Here is a 19,884-nt window from a genome sequence, read left to right on the forward strand (position 1 = left end):
GCAAATTCCGTAGGAGGAGTTTGTCTAGGTACGAGCCCTGGAATATGCCCAAAATTGCTGGTTGAAACCAAGATATCCAACATACTGTTGAATTTCAGCCACAGATCCTTTTTTTGCGCATCATCATGATAGGTTCACCCAACTTCATGTCAACTGGTCAAACTGGTGTTATCAATAATAATTAACAGCGACTTCAACAGAGCCTTTACACTGCCTGGTACTTGGCCCCAAATAATGGGCAATAATTGCATCCTGTATTTTTCCATTTTCAAGTTAGGGTCATGCTGGATGCACTTGCAGTCAAACATTAAAAATGATGAATATTATGATTGAATGTGACGTGTAGCTCGGAGAAGCCGCAGCAGAACAACAGCACCCAGTTGTTACGTCGAAACTTTACGTAACCAAAAATAGGACCGCTTCCATTTTTATTGTCAGGATACTTGCTTCATGTAAAATATTTCAATACAATACAGTACAATGCAATTCCATCTGCCTTCCTCCTTGCGATTGGTTGGATTTGTTAAGGCCCACGGCCTAAGTACAGTGGATGTATAGTCTACAGACCCCTGTTCAAATGCCAGGTTTTTGTAATATAAAAAAATGATACTAAGTAAATAATGTCAAACAGTTTCCACCATTAATTTGACCTGTATCCCATAGAACATAATTGAAAAAAAGAAAACACCTTTTTGAGAGCGAAAGTACTGAGATAATTTGGTTGAACAAGTGTGCACACCATCTAATAACTGGGGAAGGAGCTGTGCTCAGAATTAAACAATCACATTCAAACTCATGTTAAATGGAAGTTAGCACACACTGCCCCCATTTAAAGTGCCTCTGATCAACCCAAAATACATTTAAGTTCCAGTAGGCTTTTTCTTACATTTTTTCTTTACATTGTTCAAAGGTATCAATGTCAGAAGGGCACAAAAGAATTTCCAAGGCATTAAATATACCATGAAACACAGTCCTCAACTGGAGAAAATGTGGCACAACAGTGCCATTACCAAGAACTGGATACACTTACAAAGGTAATAACAAAAATGAGAAAACTGCCATGTGGCCAACAGCAACTTAAGGAGCTAAACAAATGTCTAGCAAGTACTGGTTGTTTAGTCCGTGCGACAACAATCTCCCATAATCTTCATATGTCTGAGCTATGAGATAGGGTGGCAAGACAGAGCCTTATCTTAGAGAAGAGGCTACAGTTTGCAAGTGGGAAAATGCAACCGTCCGATAAAACCAAAGTTACTTTTTTGTCCGTAATTCCAAGAGATATGTTTAGCGCAAACACACTTCACATCACAGAACAGCATGGTGGTGGCATCATCATGCTTCGGTGCTGCTTTTCTTCAACTGGAACTAGTGCCTTAGTTAAGGTGGAGGGATTTGTGAACAGTTTGAAATAAGTCAGTATTCATACAAAATCTCCAGGCTGCTTCGAGAAAGCCAAAAAAAAAAACGTCAGAAAAATAATACTAAAATATCTGAACTTTATTTGTGTTTAATCAGGGGCACTTGAAATGGTGACCGGTGTGTGCTTAATCCCATTTATTGAGTTTGAATCTGATTGGTTCATTCTGAAGACAGCCACATCCCAAGTTATATGGCAGTTGTGCACACTTGTGCAACCACATTATTTCAGCTATTTAGTTTAACTTCCCCTCTTGAAAATATATACATTTTAAATCCAGTTGTACAGGTTATAGGTCATCAGTGGTGGAAAAAGGTTTGATAGATATCATGGTCTCCATTTTTAATATCACAAAAAGGTGGCATTGGAATAGGGGTGTGTAGACTTTTTATATCCACTGCAAGTGTAGGGCTGGTCAAGCTGCTTTGCCATAATTAAAAACGAATTAAATTAAAAACTACTAAAATCATTGTCACTTTTTCTTTGTCCTTTCTGAACAACACAAAAAAAACCACCACAGTTGTGTGGGCTGCGCCGTCCTCCCAGCACCTCAGTTCAGTTCTCAGCTGGGTAGGGTGGCCACACGAGGAAAAAGACGAGACACACAGGAGGACAGACGGACGTGGAATCTGTCGACACTGGCAGTCAAATAGCAGCTTTTCAGTCTCGTCCCGAGCTTCGACAGTGACGGAGCGACTGGCTGGGTTGGGCACGTAGGCGGAGGGACACGTGAAAAAGAGGGTGGGGTTGTGGACTCATCGCCATCCATCCCTGCGTTTATCACTCGTTGGATTTTTGCTAAGTAGCAGTGTGGCTAACACTTGCGCTATGCTGTTTGTTTGTATATCTTCACAAGGGGGGTGGGGGAACTGCAGCAGAGAGGGTGCCCCACGTCCCTCAGTACATTCTTTCAGGCAGGCGTAATGAGGGTGACGTGGGCAGGGGGGGGGGGCATGTGTGTGTGGATGTGTGGGCATTTGTGTGGCAACGTGTGGGTGCGGTCAGTAGCGGTGGGTCTGGTGGGAGTACTGCGGAGGCTGTTGGGAGGTAGAGGAGTATCCCATGCTGCTTTGGGGCAGTGATGTGCTTGGTCCAGGGTTCTGGTAGGCAGCATGTGGATTGGAGCGCTGCGGGGAGACATTACAGACATCAATGTTCATATTAAACTCTGCAAGTTTAAGTACTTTTCTAATATCAGGAGTGAAGTATTACAAAAGCAAGACAATTAACCTAGTAATGTTAAGGCATTACTAATAAAACTTCAGTATTGCTACAATGTGTTTTAAGCTCAGGGTGACTTCTGTTCACTAAAACCGGCCGGGTAGAGAGATTTGAACATTTTACCTCCCTTGTGATCAAGTGAGCAAGGACCTCGTCAAAGGTCTATAAAAGATTAACGTAAATGTTAAACCTGTTCATGAGTTAAAGCTGGGAAGACGATTATCTGGCCTAATTTGAGTATTTTCCCCCCTTTCCAATCAAATTTAGCAAAGCCCCGATTATCAGCTGTCTCAAAGATTTTAATGATCGATTACCTTGTGGTGTGTGGTGTGTTAAGAGGGATTTTCCCCTCCACTATCTGGGCTGACAAACCTAAATGTTAAAAGTGTTCAGTATTTAAACCGGTGAACACACATACCGATAACTGGGCAAAATGTAAGATTTTTTTCCCTCCCATGTGATCAAGGGGATGCCGAAATGATCTGATTATTTTGTGGGGCGGGGTGTTAAGTGTGATTCTAGCCCCACCACGATCTCCTTGTAAAACAGTTGGGGTCGACAATCGTAACTGTTAAACCTGTTCAATATTTAAAGCGGGGTAGACGCATAGCGATTATCGGGCCTAATTTGAGTATTTTCCCCCTTCCAATCAAAGCCAGCAAAAGCACCATTGTCGGATGTCTTTTAAAGATTATATTGAGGGGATTATCCTGTAGTCTGGGTGTGTTCAAAATAATTTTGCTCCCCCTGATAATTGTAAATGTTAAACCTGTTCAACATAAAAAGCGGGGAACACAGACACTTAACCGGGCTAAATTTGAGCATTTGCCTTTCCTTGCGATCTCAATTAGCAAAGACTCAAATAATCGTATTTCTCTGAAAGATTATCCTGTGGTGTAGGGTGTTAAAAAAGATTTTTCCTCCCCGTCCTCGGCCAACAATCCTATCAATCGCAAATCCTAATGTGTGTGGTCAACATCGAGTCGGGCTAAGCCATAGACTCTGGATGCCCTGTGGCACCACAGGTCAATCTTGGTATTATGACAGACTAGTTTGAGGGAACAGACTCGCGATTGTCGGTGGAGATATTGTTATGTGTGTGTTGCGATGTGTTATTGCTGCAAAAGTAGGTGAGAGCAGAGAGAGGAAGGGTCTACCTGGTAGTCTGAGGTCATGATGAGGCCACCTGAGGTAGTGGTGGGCGGGACCACGCGCACTTTCTTCAGAGGCGGGCCCTGGGCGTGGCTGTTGTCGGGGTTGCCGGTGTGCCCCGCCCCGTTCGTGTGGTTGTTTCCCTGTTGCTGCTGCTGGTTTTTCTGCGGGCAAACACACAATTTGGCAACGGATGAATACTCACATGGCCTTTGAAGGTTACATCCACCCAACTGAAGCGTATTCCATTTGGCACACCCATACACCAAAGCAATAACAAAAACCATTGTTTGTGCTTTTGTAGGACAATAATTCACACAGTTAAAACAGTTGCACTTATCTGCAACGTTCATTTCTTAACAGGAAGACAAACTATTGATGATGCACCCCTCAAAGAAGACATAGTATTGCATTTCCTAAAAACAATTTATTTTCAACTATTGATGTTGCCTTTTTTAAACAGAAGGCAAACTTTTAGTGTTGATGTTCCCTAAAAAAGACACTATTGAGTCCTCTTAAAAAAATAACTATTCTCTTTCCTAAACAGAAGGCAAACTATTGTTCCATTATTCTAAAAAGTGTCGAATTATCCTAAAAAGAAGACAACTGGTGTTACACGTTCCTATAAAAATGTTGATGTTGCACTTTCCTAAAACGACAAACTATTGGTGTTGCATGTTCCTAAAAAGAAGACAAAATATTGGTAGGAATTCAAACTATTGATGTTTCACTTTCCTAAAAAGAAAAGATTCAAAATGTTAAATATAAAATATGCATGTATATATTATATACATGATTTTGTTACTGTAATGTCTTACTTTGTCTGCCTTGTCGTCTGGCTCCTCCTCTGTCAGAAATTCCCTTTTAGGGTAAGGAATTTGACAGCCTGCAAACACACTGAAGAAAAACAACAACTTCTCTTTAATGATTTGAGGTCACTTTTAGTAGCATCAAATGCGTGTTAGTTGAGCCGAAATTTACTCAGACGTGGGCAGCGGCTCCTCCAAAAAGTAGGGGTCCTGCATGGCCTGCTCCGATGTGATTCTGCGGATGGGGTCCATGGTCAGTAGCTTTTGCAGCTGTCAATCAGCGCAAATGTTACGCGGGACATCTCAGGCGACAATTCGGAAATGTTTTTGTGCGCACTTCCACTCACCAAATGGAACGCTTTGCTGTCTGGCTTGACTTTGTGTTTCTCCATGTACTTTATAAGGCTGCAGTTTGTGTACCTGCGAAAGCGGAACAAGCACAGTGACTGTATGAAAACGGTTTAGATGTTGAAAAGAGGGACAGCTCGACAGACTTACGTGTTCCTCCTAAAATCTTTCATCAGCGTGGAGTGCTCGGGCATCTTTTTGATGTCCTCCCAGTCTTTATCTGTCAGATGAAGGAAGGATTAAAGCATGTCACACTCACCACCCCCCTTCCTTGCTTGGTTATCAGTCTTGTCGGGTCTGGATTACCATTTTAGGATGGATTTAAGGTCCATGGTTGAAATGACACTATTCAGATTTATTGTGGTACAACTGGGATGTGCGTAAGGAAACGTAAATTGGAAAAAAAGGCATGGATTCTGATATTTTTATTTTGGAACCAGGCCTCTCCCAAATGGGAATCAAATCACTGTAAACACAACCACTTGTGTCACTTAAAATGTGCATGGTAAAAATTGGATACAGGCGTTAAATTTGAATTGGGCACTTGGACCTGCAGTGTAGTCTAAACGATTTGGTTTGACCACATGAGTCTCCCTCATTGGAATAATAAAAATTGCTAAAACCTTTTGATTCCCCTACAGGAGGAAAACAAACTCCTTCGTGATGACTGGTGAATTTCGCAATAAGAGTAGGCAGGCAGCTTTACTAAACTGGAAGAAATGGGCGGAAATGTTGCCTTCACATAAGTGGACGTTTCTATGTTTGTGACTTGTCTGCTCACAAAGCACATTAATGCCGAAAGAAAAAGCTGGAGAATCATCATGCTTTTTTGGACTGAAATAAAATTCTTACAAATCTTAGAATGGAGATGCAACTATGTTTGTCAACTGATTCATCAATAAGAGTTTAGGGTAGACCACTAAAGCAACATTCACACTGCATGGCACGATGCCCCATTTGACACTCAAACACTCGGATAGATATCTAATTTATAACCATAGACGAAAGAGGCTTGGGTTGGATATGGAAACAAATCTGAATTGTACTGTTCACAATAACATGAAAAAAATGAGATAAATGTCACATTGGGCAAAAAAAAATCTGAATTGACCTGCAAAGTGAACATAGCCTTAGTTCCCCCCAAAACATACGTCATTACAATGTCAACACAGTTGGGACAATTCTACGCTTCCCGCTGTGCTCGGATGACTTTGGTTATTTTATGTAAATGTCAAAAGGTGAATGTAATGACTTAATACTGTTTGCGCAAAGTTCTAGTGCGCATATTTGTTTGCCCATGGGTGATGTCGTATCACTTTGTGCTTGCGTGTTATTTAGACTAGTATAGTATGCTAGCTAATACTATAGATGAGCCTCATGCCGAAGTGGTTTGGTTATGTTTAATAATTTAACAAGTGAATACAATCATTTATGTAACATAGGTTCAATATTGCATACATGCTGGGTGCATGGTGTTGATGCTTTGTGATCCTCTACGTTCTAAGTGCTTTTACGGCCATCTTGCAGCATCTATATGTAATTACAAACACCTTTACTTGCGAATTTTCACTATTTGCGACAGTGCTCGCTCCAGTGGCAGCTGGGCCACAACTGTCCCAGTACTATTGAAAACAAAGAGACAAAGAAAGAATACTTGGGCTGGTGGTGTCTCACCAGCTGGGAAGCCCATGACATTGAAGATGCGGTCCAGCTGGTCATGATGGTAAGGGTTACTGGTCTTGATGTCCTCCTGGCGACAGTGGAATATGGGCTCGGACGTCAGCAGCTCGGCAAAGATGCAGCCTATCGCCCAAATGTCTGCAAGAGAACAAACCGAGGTCAGAGACCCTAACTAAGCGCGCTCAGTGCGGGGACGCAGCCAACCCACCGATGGCTTTGGTGTAGTGCCGGGCCCCCAGCAGCAATTCAGGTGCTCTGTACCAGAATGTGACGACCACCGGGTCGAGATCGGCTAAAGGCTTCAGTGGTGAATTGAAGAGACGGGCAAAACCCATGTCAGCTGCACAACAGAGACACCCGTTAAGTTAAGCAACAACAACCACAAACCATACCAATCAAAAAATGCATACATACCTATCTTTACCCTACCCCTCTCTGGCCCTTCCCCCATCACTAAAATGTTAGCTGGTTTCTGAGGAAGGAAAACAAACAATTAATGACACATTAGTGTACGGCGTGGACCCAAAGCTCTGAATTGCTCCCCTCTAGTGGACAAATCAATCCACAGCAGCCTCGGTTGAAAGGGTTTCATGAAAATCCCTTGACAAGATTAGCCTAGTTAGAGGTATTTTTAAATGTCATCTCAATAAGAAAACACAGCAAAATGAATGAGCAAATTTGTACACTATGCATAGAAATCCGTCATATTGGCTCCAAACAGAATACCACATCAAAACAAGTTATTTATGAACCATGACTAAACACATGCAGACAGAAGTGATGCTTGCACTCTGCCTTGTTTTCCCTTCCCAAAAATATCCCTGCCCCCTTCCAATCGGCTTACAAGGTCTCTGTGGAGGACCCAGTTTGCGTGGAGGTAATGGATGCCGTCCAGGATCTGGTAGAGCAGAGACTTGACCATCCCTCTGGGAAGCTGAAGTGGCTTCTTGTTGGCCTTGGACGCTCTGTGGAACTTAATGATGTGCTGCAGCAAGACAAAAACAAGAGTCAGCCAGGTCCACTCATGCATTTAAAATGAACATTGTAACTTTTGCTTTAGTTGCACTGTATGTGATGTGTTTGTCTTCTACAATACAATACTGATATGTTACAATAAAGTATTCCCATAATGTTATTTGTGTAAAAACACAATCCTAAGCTATTGACAGAAAAAAAAAATCACTTATTTGCATTTTTGCTCTGGCTAATAGGAAAGTAGCAATTGGTGTTAAGGAATTATGTTGAAGTGATGCAGCTCGACTGAGAGACAAACATCTTTGTATGTCGAGGAGGAGCATAGGTTGTAAGTGGAAGTATGGGAGTCTTCGTTGCACCTGCATAAAATCATTTATAACCTATGTATTTATAAGGGTAATGTCGTAAAATGAGTTTAAAGTGATATTCAAGTGTTTGGGGTAATAGTTAGTGGTGTATTTAAACTGTCGTTGCCAGTACACCATCTTGTGGCATATTACAGAAAGAGCATTCATGAATAGGGAACCGCGTACAAGCATTAAATTGAAATTGGGCACTTGGACGTGGAGTGTAAATCCAGCCTGAGTGGGAACAACTTACCCAGAGGTCGTGCTCGGCGTAGTCGAAGAGCAGCCACACTTTCCGGTCGGCGTGTGACAGAAAAACCTTCTGCAGCGAGATGACGTTGGGGTGCTTCAGCTCTCGCAGCAGCTGAAAAACACAGAAGCCGCCTCAGAGGAGGGGGAAGGAAAAGGATCCATCCATAATGGCTATTTGCTATGATGGCACGTAATGAATGTGATTCTGTAAATTAATTGGTCTCTCTCTCTCTCTCTCTCTCTCTCGCATGCTCTCTCTCAGGAAGAAACCATTTATCTTATGTCCTAGCTCTGATTATTCTCTCTGTGCGCTGCAGATTGAACTTTTTCAAAGAACTATGGAAACTTTGATTGAATATGGCATAGGTTTCGTTCAAATACAACACTTATTATACGGACAATCAATTGCTGTTAAAAAACACAAACTTTTACTCAACAAGGAATACATTACACTCAAATACAATACTTTTTGTACACACGGAATAATCCTATTCCACTTGCCCAGGAGATATATGTTCTGCTTCTGTTGTGCACACCTTGGCCTCTAAGGACAAAGCTGCAGTAATACACAGTAAATCGTTTTTCACAGAGTATAAAGAATAATGTATATGCTTGAGAGTAGTGTTATATTATCTTTCTGTATATGTTGCTGCACTTTGTTTGTTTGTGTTCAAATATTCATTATTTAAAGGGTTATTGTGTGACGTTAATGCTATTCCGGCGGCACGGTGGCCGACTGGTTAGAGCGTCAGCCTCACAGTTCTGAGGTGCGGGGTTCAATCCCCGTCACCGCCTGTGTGGAGTTTGCATGTTCTCCCCGTGCCTGCGTGGGTTTTCTCCGGGCACTCCGGTTTCTTCCCACATCCCAAAAACATGCATTAATTGGAGACTCTAAATTGCCCGTAGGCATGACTGTGAGTGCGAATGGTTGTTTGTTTCGATGTTCCCTGCGATTGGCTGGCAACCAGTTCAGGGTGTACCCTGCCTCCTGCCCGATGACAGCTGGGATAGGCTCCAGCACGCCCGCGACCCTAGTGAGGAGAAGCGGCTCAGAAAATGGATGGATGGATAATGCTATTCCATCGCTATAGCGAGTTGCATTATGTGTTAGCATTACACTAGTGGACTTTTGTGTTTATTTAAATATAAAAGGTGTAATTCTCTTTATTTTGTATTATTTGTACTTTAAACTTCAACTTGGGAGTGTTAATAAACAGCTTGAAGCAAGCACCCTTGGGTTCTTTTTAAAGCACTGCGTGCTGTCTACCAAACTGCACACCGCCCGCTTAGGGTGCACAGAATAGTATGATACAGTTGTGCCTTGAGATACAGGTTTAATTCATTCCTTGACCACACTGACATCTCAAATCATCTTATCCAATGAAATGAATGGAAATGCCAACAATCCATTCCAACCCCCTTCCCCCCACAAAAAGCATGCTTTTTTTAAATGAGAAAAATAGCACTCTTTAATATTATACTTTATAAAAACATACAGTAATGAGTTATGACATCCATCCATCCATCCATTTTCTGAGCCGCTTAACCTCACAAGGGTCGCCGCTTAACCTCACAAGGGTCGCGGGAGTGCTGGAGCCTATCCCAGCTATCACCGGGCAGGAGGCGGGGTACACCCTGAACTGGTTGCCAGCCAATCGCAGGGCACACATAAACAAACACCCATACGCACTCACATTCACACCTTGGGGCAATTTAGAGACTTTCAATTAACCTACCATGCATGTTTCTGGGATGTGGGAGGAAACCGGAGTGCCGGGAGAAAACCCACGCAGGCACGGGGAGAACATACAAACTCCACACAGGCGAGGCCGGGGATTGAAGCCCGGTCCTCAGAACTGTGAGGCTGACGCTCTAACCAGTCGTTCACCGTGTCACTGAGTCATGACAATTAGAGAGAATTTAAAATAATTAGTTTTTGTCACATATTCAGTGCACATTGTGCGGCTCATTCTGGTGTGTGCGCCTTGGCCACATGGGGGCAGTGTAAAGGCAAATTCATACTTCAGATTTCCTGTCTGCAGTGACGTGTATCCCGTCTAGAACTCAAGTGGGATTTGTGTAGTGGTTCTTTGCAAATGACAAACAATATATAAACGAGTACAGCTATATCTGTCTGCATGTGTTGCTGCACCATTTGTGTTCAAATATCGGTTGCTTAAAGGGTGATAACACGGCCACGTAGATGCTAATCATTGCCCGTGTTAGCATTAGCCTTAAGCTAGCAGACTAAAGGCTAAGCTATGTGGTTGTTTTAGAAACTTCAAACTTGGAACAGAAACTTCATATCAATATCATTATTTCCCAGTGGAGAAAAATGTGTGTGTGTGTGTGCGTGTTGTTCCAGAGTGAACTGTATTGGACTTGAGAGATTCCGCTGTATTACCAAACAACTTAGGAATGGTGTGAAGTTGTTAACACACCAAAGTCACAAGCAAAGAAAAGCCTTACTGCAATCTCTCTGCAGGCTGACATGGAGATGCCGGTGCCTTCAATCTGCTTGAGGGCGTAGTCCTTATCGTCCTTCCTATGAACACACGAAAGAGGCTGAGTAACATCTACACCCAAGGGAGCATAAAGGGTTACGGGCAGGAGTGGGGTGGGGGCAGCTGGCATGAGAGTGGGGTGGTGGGCTGACTTGCATTACCTCCAGATTTGTGTAATCGAGCTCACTTCTGAGGCTGGCTACAATTGAGGATGAGGTCTGTCTGGCAGCTGGCGGGGCACAAAACAAGAGCACCGGGACCTCCTCACTTGAATGAATTGGCATGCCACCCCCCTCCTCTCGTCGTGTATAAACCTGTGCTTTGTGTGTCCTTATAAACAGCAGCCCTCCCTAAGCCAACGCAAACATCTTTAAAACGCTTTTTAGTGCTCATTTGTGCCATTCTGACGAGCGAGAATGTCCCAGGCTGTGATAACACGCACAGTGTGCGTTAGGGGGAGGGCTGTATCGCTTCCCAGTTTGGGGGCATTGACACACTTTTAAAACTGCAGCATAGATCAGATACTGATTTGGATGCGGCTGAAGACTAAACATTACACGCCATTTCCCAAGTGTACAATTAAATACTCGGGTGGCGCGCTTTGGCGGGTGGGCACAGTGGACGTCAGCCTTAAAATTCTGGGTTGTCGGCTAGGATCGATGCCATTGTAAATTAAATGCTCTCATACGGTGTCAATCAAAACTGAGTCTAATTATCTACAGTAAGTTAAAGGGGACATATAATGGAACGTTTATTTTTTTAATGTTAGTATACAAACAGTAGTGTGTCTGTCAGTGTCTGCCCACACATCAGGAGACAAATTAATCAATCACTTCAATCTTTTATCTGCCCATTTGTGAAATTGTGTCTGTGAGCAAGCCCTTCTGAATTTGGACAAATTGTCCTATCAGATTCTACATTATTAAACACAACATGTGCATGTCAGGTGCAGGTATTATTTTTGTCTACTTGGGGTCAGCATCCTCACGCCGTACTGTAGTATCTATGACCTTGAATGTATCTGGTTTTGAAAAGGTGGGGACCAGCAGGTTGAGTGATGAGAGTCAGGCAATGAGAGTGAAGAGTTGGCTGGCGGTTCTGCGTGTTGAGTGACTCGGCACAAGTTGTGAGATTTTGCTTCGACCTGATCGAATTCCTCGAATTATTTGATTAATCGTTGTAGCCCTAGTAGTTGTAACACCTCCGGTCGTCATGGTAACTAAAGCTGGACTCGCCATTGGCCCAGCAGTATAAGGGGCGTACAAGGAATGGGGTGTTAAGTGTACTGCGATTCTCGGGGTCTTTTGCGGACACAGACACGTTAACAAGACATTTGGGAACAGTTTTAAATGAGAAAAAAAGTTTGTCTCTTTTATGGTAGTTTTTTTGTTGTTGCATTGGATCTCTTTGATGAGGCAAGTGTACTTGTTACGTGCAAAAGTGGACAAAATGTGTTTTCCCTCTTGAAAAGTGATCAAATAAACACTTTCGTGCTTTTTAAACATTTCGTGGTGCATGTTCGCAGCCACAATTCCTTCCTCTTGTATTTGCCCAAAAATATATATTTTATAAAAAATAAAAAACCCAACGACGTCCATTCTTTGGAGCGAGAAATAATGATGGGGTCGACCCGCACGGAGGCCTCGCTTATCCACAATCTCTCCTGTACTCACCCATCTTTTCTCTTCGCCTTGAAAACATGACCATAGGTGCCTCTGCCCACTTTGCATCCTTCGTACTCAAACAGGTCCTCGACACGTTCTCGCTCGCCGGTCAGCTTCACTTTGAAATCATAGTCCATTTTTCCCACCGCTGTTTTTGGGCCTCGAACGCGTCGTCCCCTGTCTTCTTCTTCGTTTCTTTTCTTCTTTTTTTTTAAAGCGTCGCTTTGGGAGGCAACTAGGCTACTCCCGACGAGCTCGGCTTCGGTAATTCAGCTAGTTGCCTTCCCCGGCGTGGCCCTTTCTTCACTTCAGCCCAGCGTCCACATCGAGCAATCCGGGCGAATTCGGTGCGCCTGCGGGGACGTGCGCTGCTCGGGTAAATCCGGGTAGGGAAGCGAGCGTGGAAGTATATTCCTTTCTCTTGATGCTGCGTCTCCCCCAGCCGGTATCTGCTCCAAAGAGACGCACTTTACTCGGTAACGACGTCGTATTCACGCGCGGCACTGTCGTAAAATGTCGTAAACGACAACCAGAGCCCCCTGCAGTAAAGAAAGTGACAAAGTAGAGGAAGGGGATAATTGAAAACCGACAATCGCTACGGTATGAATAAAGCTAAACTATTAAAACCTACATGTTGAATATTGGTTAGTTTTATCGTGTTGGTGCGACGTTTGACACAAAAATTCAACATTGTCCACAACGAGTGCAGGGAAACAAAATACTAATAAACGGAATACATCAAATATGAAATATACGACTGTATACGTAAAAAGCGGTAAAGACAGGTCAGAACTTTAATTTAAAATGAAAAAAAAAAAGAATTGTCAACTATTTAGCACAAAAATTAAAGAATGACACTGTAAATTGCGACGAGAGACATTTTAATGGCATACATTTACTACATTTAATGTTGTTTTACAGCAAAGTTTGTGTTTTGATGGCCCAGTAACCCAATAAAGGAGTCTGTTTTTACACGAACCGTAATAAATTTAACACTGATGACTAACTTTTGTTAAAACGTGTTTGATCGACGTGTGACATAAAGAGGCGTAATTTGTTTGCCACAAATGTACAAAAAATAATAATACAAAATACATCACAAATAAAATGTGAGACCGTAACTAGTACTGTAACTGAAATGCGGTACATTCAAGTCAGGACTGGCATTAAAAAATAATCTTCGACCTTTTTAACACCTGAATTAAACAGTGACACTTTACATTCAGACGGGAGCCCATTCTAATGGTTACATTTTAATAATTTTTACTGCAAAATTTGTGTTATGTAGACCCAGGAACCAACGCAACAGTGTCTGTTTTCACACGGAGCGGATAGGCCGTAACACCACTTGGTCCCATCTTGGTTAGAGCGAGAGAAGGGAAAACGAAGGGAACCGTCCATTACAGCTGCTCTATCGGGTACTATGCTATTTTTATGTCGTTGTCATCTCTCGTAAATCCACGCCGGTGCTTGGCGTTATCGACCTCACTCATTGACTCCATAGTACAACTGTTAATCCGATGTTTACCGGGGGAAATAATTCGGCTTCGGGTCGGCTAACCGAGCTAACGTTGTGTGTTCGGGTTGCTATTCGCTATCGTCACTTGCGCTAACTAGCTGGGACTCCGCTAGCCAGGCGTTGCGCATACAAAATGTTTCTATGTGTCATTGCGGTGTACGCCCAACTGGTTGTACATCGCTGGCGACACACACTTCGCCGTCATCGCCTTTTGTGTCACGTTAAAAAACAAAAAAATCCAAATTCTTTTGTCTTTCCCTTCGTTTACATGGAGACCCTGTCCTTTGCGTTTCGGCCCACCTCCGCGCGGCGAAGATTGGACAGTCGGCCTGTCACTCATCCCCAGCGGGCCGGCGATTGGCTGCCACTCCTTTGAGGACAGCGCCACTTTAGCTTGCTTTATCGCCCCTGCCTTCAACGTGGCCTTCCGTAGCTTGTCCAAAAAAAAAAAAAAAAAAAAAAAAAAAACTTAGCTAATATTAACGGCTGCGACGAATACGTTCGACGTGCGGGGGTCCTTTAGCGGCCGCTTTGCGGATCAATGATGTGAACGTTCTCATTACGATGCGTTCACGCAGCCAGTCTAAACTGTCGGTTTTTGTCAGTATGCTGTCCGTGGGTCCGTCAAGGCAAAATGGATGACTCTGACAATGTATCTTTTTATAGTTAAGGCAAATTGGCTTATTCTTGGTTTGCTAAGGAGGATGCTAATTACATCTTATTCTTGGGTTGCTAAGGAGGATGTTAATTACATAACTGCAGTGGGTGAGGGGAAAATAATGACGCTGCTGTCTTGTGTTTACCAGCACTGTTCATGGTGATGGACCCTCCTGGCGGGGGAGACGAGCGTCGGAGACAGGCCGAGCGTCTTCGGAGGGAGGAGGCCTACTATCATTTTATTAATGACCTAAGCGAAGAGGAGTATCGCCTCATGAGAGACAGCAACCTGTTGGGGACCCCCGGTGAGGAGGGACGCTTTGATCGTCTGTTATTTGCAGTACACTGCGAAAAATAGTTAACATCCTAACACTAACCTTTACAGGTGAACTTAAACCGTTCTCCAACTGTTCAGTGTTTCAAATCGGTAGTCTTCATAGTGTTCACAATTTGTTACATCACGAGACCAAGACGCCGTCGAGCAATTGATGAACAGTACCTCCCCATTGCGAGGTTGCAGACAGGATTTTTCAGAGGGAAGTTGCCAACTGAGCATAGAGGGTCATCAGCAGGTTGCAACAGAGAGACTGGAAGAGGCGCAGACGTGGATGTCCTTGAAAATGTTCATTGATCAAACACATTCTGTGAAGGCCATTGAATATTTTGACATTAATCGTGAAATTTCACTCTAAAGCCCGGTATCCCTAACCATTTTTGAGTAGTGTACAGTATATTGAATAGGGCGAAGAAGTCCCAGAGATAACAAACTCAGGATCAACCCTCCTTTTTAATTTCTTGCCAATTTTTTTTGGACACACAGGAGAGGTGACAGCCGAAGAGCTCCAGCAACGACTGGATGGAGCCAAGGAGCGCGAGTCATCCCAGCCCATCACAGAGCAGCGCTTACCAGCCGCCGAGCCCGTGGAACAGCAGGGCGGTAGCGGAGAGGATAGAAGCTCCGGTGGGAGACGAGCAGGTAGGACTTGGACCACGTCGACATTTATCTTGGAACTTCAACCTCCAAAGTGGAACACAATCCCTTCTGTGATGCTGGGAAACCTCAGATTTGTTCAAGTTCTAAAACTCAGCTGGCCGATTAATCGTTCAGCCCCTAGTTATGTGAATTGGCCCCAATATTATGCAACACGAACTAAGGTCAGAAGGGCTGAGTCCCACATTTTCAGAAATGAGCACTCAAGTACTTGTTGAATTTCACAATAGATGGATGTGCAGGCACTCCAGAGAACTGTATTTGTATACAAGCCATTACGAATTTTCCATAATGTTTTAAGTTTGGCACTTGAATGTGTCCCACTTCAGAATTCAAATTTTTTGTATCAAATCAACACTTAAGTCATCCTCATGCTTTCTTACCAGGGAACGCAGAGCCAGTGGCAGAAGCGTCCAACGGAGACTCATTGCTTGAGTGGTTGAACACTTTCCGGCGCACCGGCAACGCCACCCGAAGCGGGCAGAGCGGCAACCAGACGTGGCGTGCCGTCAGCCGGACCAACCCAAACAGCGGCGAGTTCCGCTTCAGCCTGGAGATCAACATCAACCACGACCAGCCCGAGGCGGGGGAGCACGCCGACGCTTTGGACTCGGCCGAGCAGCCAGCCGCCGCTCCGGGTCCGACGTCGCCGCCGAGCCGCACCGCTTCTTCCGCCGCCGCTCGCCCGTCGACCGCGGCCAGGCCGTCTCCTTACCCTACGCCTCGGCCCGCCCTCAGCAGGAGGATGCAGACTCGCCGCACACGCAGCAGCAGCAGCACCCTCTCCATGAGCCCCCCTGCAGTTTCTGCCCCTATTGCGCCCCCTGCTCAAAGGAGAGGAGACGCCATGCACACTTTAGTACCGTCACCCACTGTTTCTCATTCCGATCAGTCTACAACTTCCCCGCATACAGCCGCCAATGCAGAACTGGAGCAAAGCCGCGACAACGTGACTTTATCACTAGACTGTCCACGTGTGTCGCCCCAGTCGGGGTCTCAGGCACCGGCGGTGGGACAGGAATCACGTCGGACTCGATCACGCGGGCGTTGGCGCCGAGTGGCGGCGGCGTGGAACAGCGGCGTCCCGGCCCGCACGTCCAGGCGAAGCCGTTCCCCTTTGCACAGAAGCCCCGTGAGCACGCCGGCGTCCAGCAGTGCCATCAGCGGCTCGAGCATCCACATTGTCGATGCGGGCACGAGCTCGGTTTCCATGGAAACAGGGGAGGCGGTGGCAGAACCCGCAGCCACCGCAACGGAGCCGACCGCAGAGAGCGGGGAGAATGAATCGCATTCATCCAGCGCGGGAGGTTCGTCTTCAGTTCGCCGCCACCCCACCATCATGCTGGACCTGCAGGTGAGACGGATCCGACCCGGGGAAAACCGGGACCGCGACAGCATCGCCAGCAGGACACGCTCCCGGGCCCGCGTCGCCGAGAACACCGTCACGTTCGAGAGCGACAGCGGCGGGTTCCGGCGCACCATATCCCGTTCGGAACGGGCCGGGATCCGCACCTACGTGAGCACGATTCGGATACCGCTGCGGCGCATCAGCGAGACGGGCCTGGGTGAGCCCAACTCCACGGCGCTGCGCTCCATCCTGCGCCAGATCATGACTGGGTTCGGGGAGCTCAGCTCTCTCATGGAGACAGAGGCCGATTCCGAAAGCGTGGCCCCCGCCCACGTGGATGTCGGCGTTGCAAATACGAGCACCAGCCCGGCTGCTCGCTCGCTTGCCAGTGAGAATACATCAGCTCAGGTGGGCTCAGGTGGACAGGATCAAGAGAGCGTGGGGCCGGCAGGAAACGAGGAGGAACAGGTCGGTCAGGCCAGGCTCGGCGGAGGTCCGGCAAACGCCGCGGAGGGGCGTCCCACCAGCAGGGACACAAACAACCTGGTGGAAAACGGCACCTTGCCCATCCTGCGGCTGGCGCAGTTCTTCCTCCTGAACGACGAGGACGACGACGAGCACCCGCGAGGCCTCACCAAAGAGCAGATTGACAATTTGGCCACGCGCTCGTATGGCCAGGCCAGCCTGGAGGGAGAGGCGGGCCGCGCGTGCAGCGTCTGCATCAACGAGTATGCGCAGGGAAACAAGCTGCGACGCTTGCCCTGCGCGCACGAGTTCCACATCCACTGCATCGACCGCTGGCTCTCTGAGAACAACACCTGCCCCATCTGCAGGCAGCCCATACTCGCAGCGCACCACGACTGAGGGTCTTTGGCTTCTTCTTCTGCACCCGAGCAGCCGCATGTACATAAGTGTGTTCATTTCTGTGAGGGACTTGATAGATAAGAAGGTGGAACCGGAAGTTCAGGAGAAGAGGTGAATAAAGGCTTAAATCCAGAGAATTAATAATGTTTATTTTTTTAGGCTTTTTGATTTCAGTTTCCTCTTCTATATCATGTCAGAACATCATCTGCGAGTGAACTTGTGTTAGCTGCTCCGCGTAGTCTGACACTGTTAAGATGTCTCCCCATGTCAGAAATCATATTTTAATTTGTCCACTCTAGACTGTAAATAAGCGGCACAGTAGAAGACTGGTTAGAGCATCTGCCTCACAGTTCTGAGGACCAAGGTTCAATCCCCGGCCCCGCCTGTGTGGAGTTTGAATGTTCTCCACATGCCTGCGTGGGTTTTTTCCGGGCACTCCGGTTTCCTCCCACATCCCAAAAACATGCATGGTAGGTTAATTGACAACTCTAAATTGCCCATAGGTGTGAATGTGAGTGCAAATGGTTGTTTTGTTTGTATGTGCCCTGCGATTGGCTGGCGACCAGTTCAGGGTGTACCCCGCCTCCTGCCCGATGATAGCCCGCGACCCTTGTGAGGAGAAGCGGCTCAGAAAATGGATGGATGGATGGACTGTATATATAATACTCTACCACAGTTTCAGATGAAAGTGCAAAATGTATGTTCCGCCCCCCCCCCCCCCCCCCACTATTTTAAATTGTCCCTTTATAGTCGCTTTAACAAAATTATGGTGCTGTCATGACTAACGAGTGCACCAACTAGCGAGTCTTTTGTTTGTTTTTTGCCCAGCATTTGATACGAATTAAATGACTCACAAACTCGGTCACGGAATGAATTAAACTTGTAAGGCAAGGCAGCACTGTATTGAATTTCTGTATTTAATTTGTAATAAATTCTGTATTAATAATCTAGGTTCAGTATTTATGATTTGTCAAGTTCTCTCCACACAACAGAGCAGATGTCACCCAAATAACAAAAAAAGCCAGTCTCCAACAGTTGCACATGCAAAAGGCAGGAATTCAGGGTTGTCATTTAGCTGTGCATTACTTACAGATTAAAACAAACAAACAAAGAAATATGATCATAAAGTCATGCTTGTCAGAATGTGTGCAATTGAAGGAATCCTCCTGATTGTTCTCTGAAGGTGCAGCACAGAGCTGGCAGAGGCTCGCCATGTCACTTATCAATATTTATTCTGTTTCTATTTAGTAAGATGGGGAGAAATTCACTTTTTGAAACCACGAATGTGTGTATCATGTTGCCATGTGATGACAGTAAATAAACACTCAGTGGTATGATTTTTGTTTCTATGTGCACCTCTAACCCTTATGTGGGAGGTCCTCGACAACACAATAAAACGCAGCTTTGTTATGCCCAGTGACGCGTTTGTGTGCCCGCCATGTTTGTGTCAAGTCATTGTAACCATTATTTTACTCTTTATCACCCTTTATTTCCACGTTCCTGCGTAAAAGACCTAATCAGTTATTGACATGCACCTGACGTTACGCAGTTGCGCATTCGCGTGGAAGGACGCCATAAGTATTCTAACGGTTGACGGAAAAGAAGTGGATGTCGTTTTCTCTCCTTTAAAATAAAATCCTCCACGCATATAGTTTACGATTCTGAATCTGTCATTTAATTCGTAACTAGTATGCTAATATACGTATTATATGCACGTTAAACAAGAAGGTAAAGAAAACGCATTATGTGGAATAAATCAGCGGAATAGGATATCCAGAACTCTTACGGATCGAGCTAACCTATTAACATGCAGTCATTTTTTTCACCAAAATAAAAACTTAGACGCATTTACTTTTGATTCTGTCGTTAAATTCGTTGCTATTGTTTAGCTCTACGTTTTCTATGCATGGCAATTTAGGAATAAGATATCGAGAAAAGTGTTAAGACGGAATTTATCATCATGTGCGTTCTATTTTGAAATGGAAAACTACCTTGCTGAACTAGCTAACCTATTAGCATGCACCTGACGCTACGCGGATGAGAATTCGCTTGAAAAGACACCAGAGCCGAGTAAAACTCCACAGTAAAGAAGTAGACGTCGTTTTTTTCACTTCAAAATAAAAACCAGGTGGCATA

General features: G+C 45.1%; 2 protein-coding genes across 3 annotated transcripts; one reads left to right on the top strand and one right to left on the bottom strand.

Moving 5' to 3' along the window:
- Window positions 1-411: 411 nt before the first annotated feature.
- Window positions 412-12,630, bottom strand: cdk8 (cyclin dependent kinase 8). Its single transcript, XM_061759084.1, has 13 exons — window positions 12,379-12,630; window positions 10,671-10,746; window positions 8,203-8,313; window positions 7,472-7,612; window positions 7,042-7,099; window positions 6,836-6,967; window positions 6,622-6,765; window positions 5,098-5,167; window positions 4,947-5,019; window positions 4,772-4,869; window positions 4,609-4,687; window positions 3,796-3,954; window positions 412-2,544 (listed from the first exon to the last, which is right to left on the bottom strand). The coding sequence occupies exons 1-13, from the start codon at window positions 12,504-12,506 to the stop codon at window positions 2,419-2,421; spliced, it is 1,395 nt and encodes a 464-aa protein (XP_061615068.1). The 5' UTR covers window positions 12,507-12,630; the 3' UTR covers window positions 412-2,418.
- Window positions 12,617-19,164, top strand: rnf6 (ring finger protein (C3H2C3 type) 6). Of its 2 annotated transcripts, none has more exons than XM_061759082.1 (4): window positions 12,617-12,745; window positions 14,695-14,850; window positions 15,366-15,521; window positions 15,923-19,164. In XM_061759082.1, exons 2-4 carry the CDS (start codon window positions 14,703-14,705, stop codon window positions 17,746-17,748), a joined length of 2,130 nt encoding a protein of 709 aa, XP_061615066.1. In that variant the 5' UTR covers window positions 12,617-12,745; window positions 14,695-14,702; the 3' UTR covers window positions 17,749-19,164. The 2 variants fall into 2 exon arrangements, with proteins under 2 accessions (XP_061615066.1, XP_061615065.1); XM_061759081.1 differs by lacking the exon at window positions 12,617-12,745 and adding an exon at window positions 13,654-13,787.
- The last annotated feature ends 720 nt before the right edge of the window (window positions 19,165-19,884 follow it).

The sequence above is a fragment of the Phyllopteryx taeniolatus genome, chromosome 20 (genome assembly GCF_024500385.1).
Source record: "Phyllopteryx taeniolatus isolate TA_2022b chromosome 20, UOR_Ptae_1.2, whole genome shotgun sequence".
Lineage (NCBI taxonomy): Eukaryota > Metazoa > Chordata > Actinopteri > Syngnathiformes > Syngnathidae > Phyllopteryx > Phyllopteryx taeniolatus.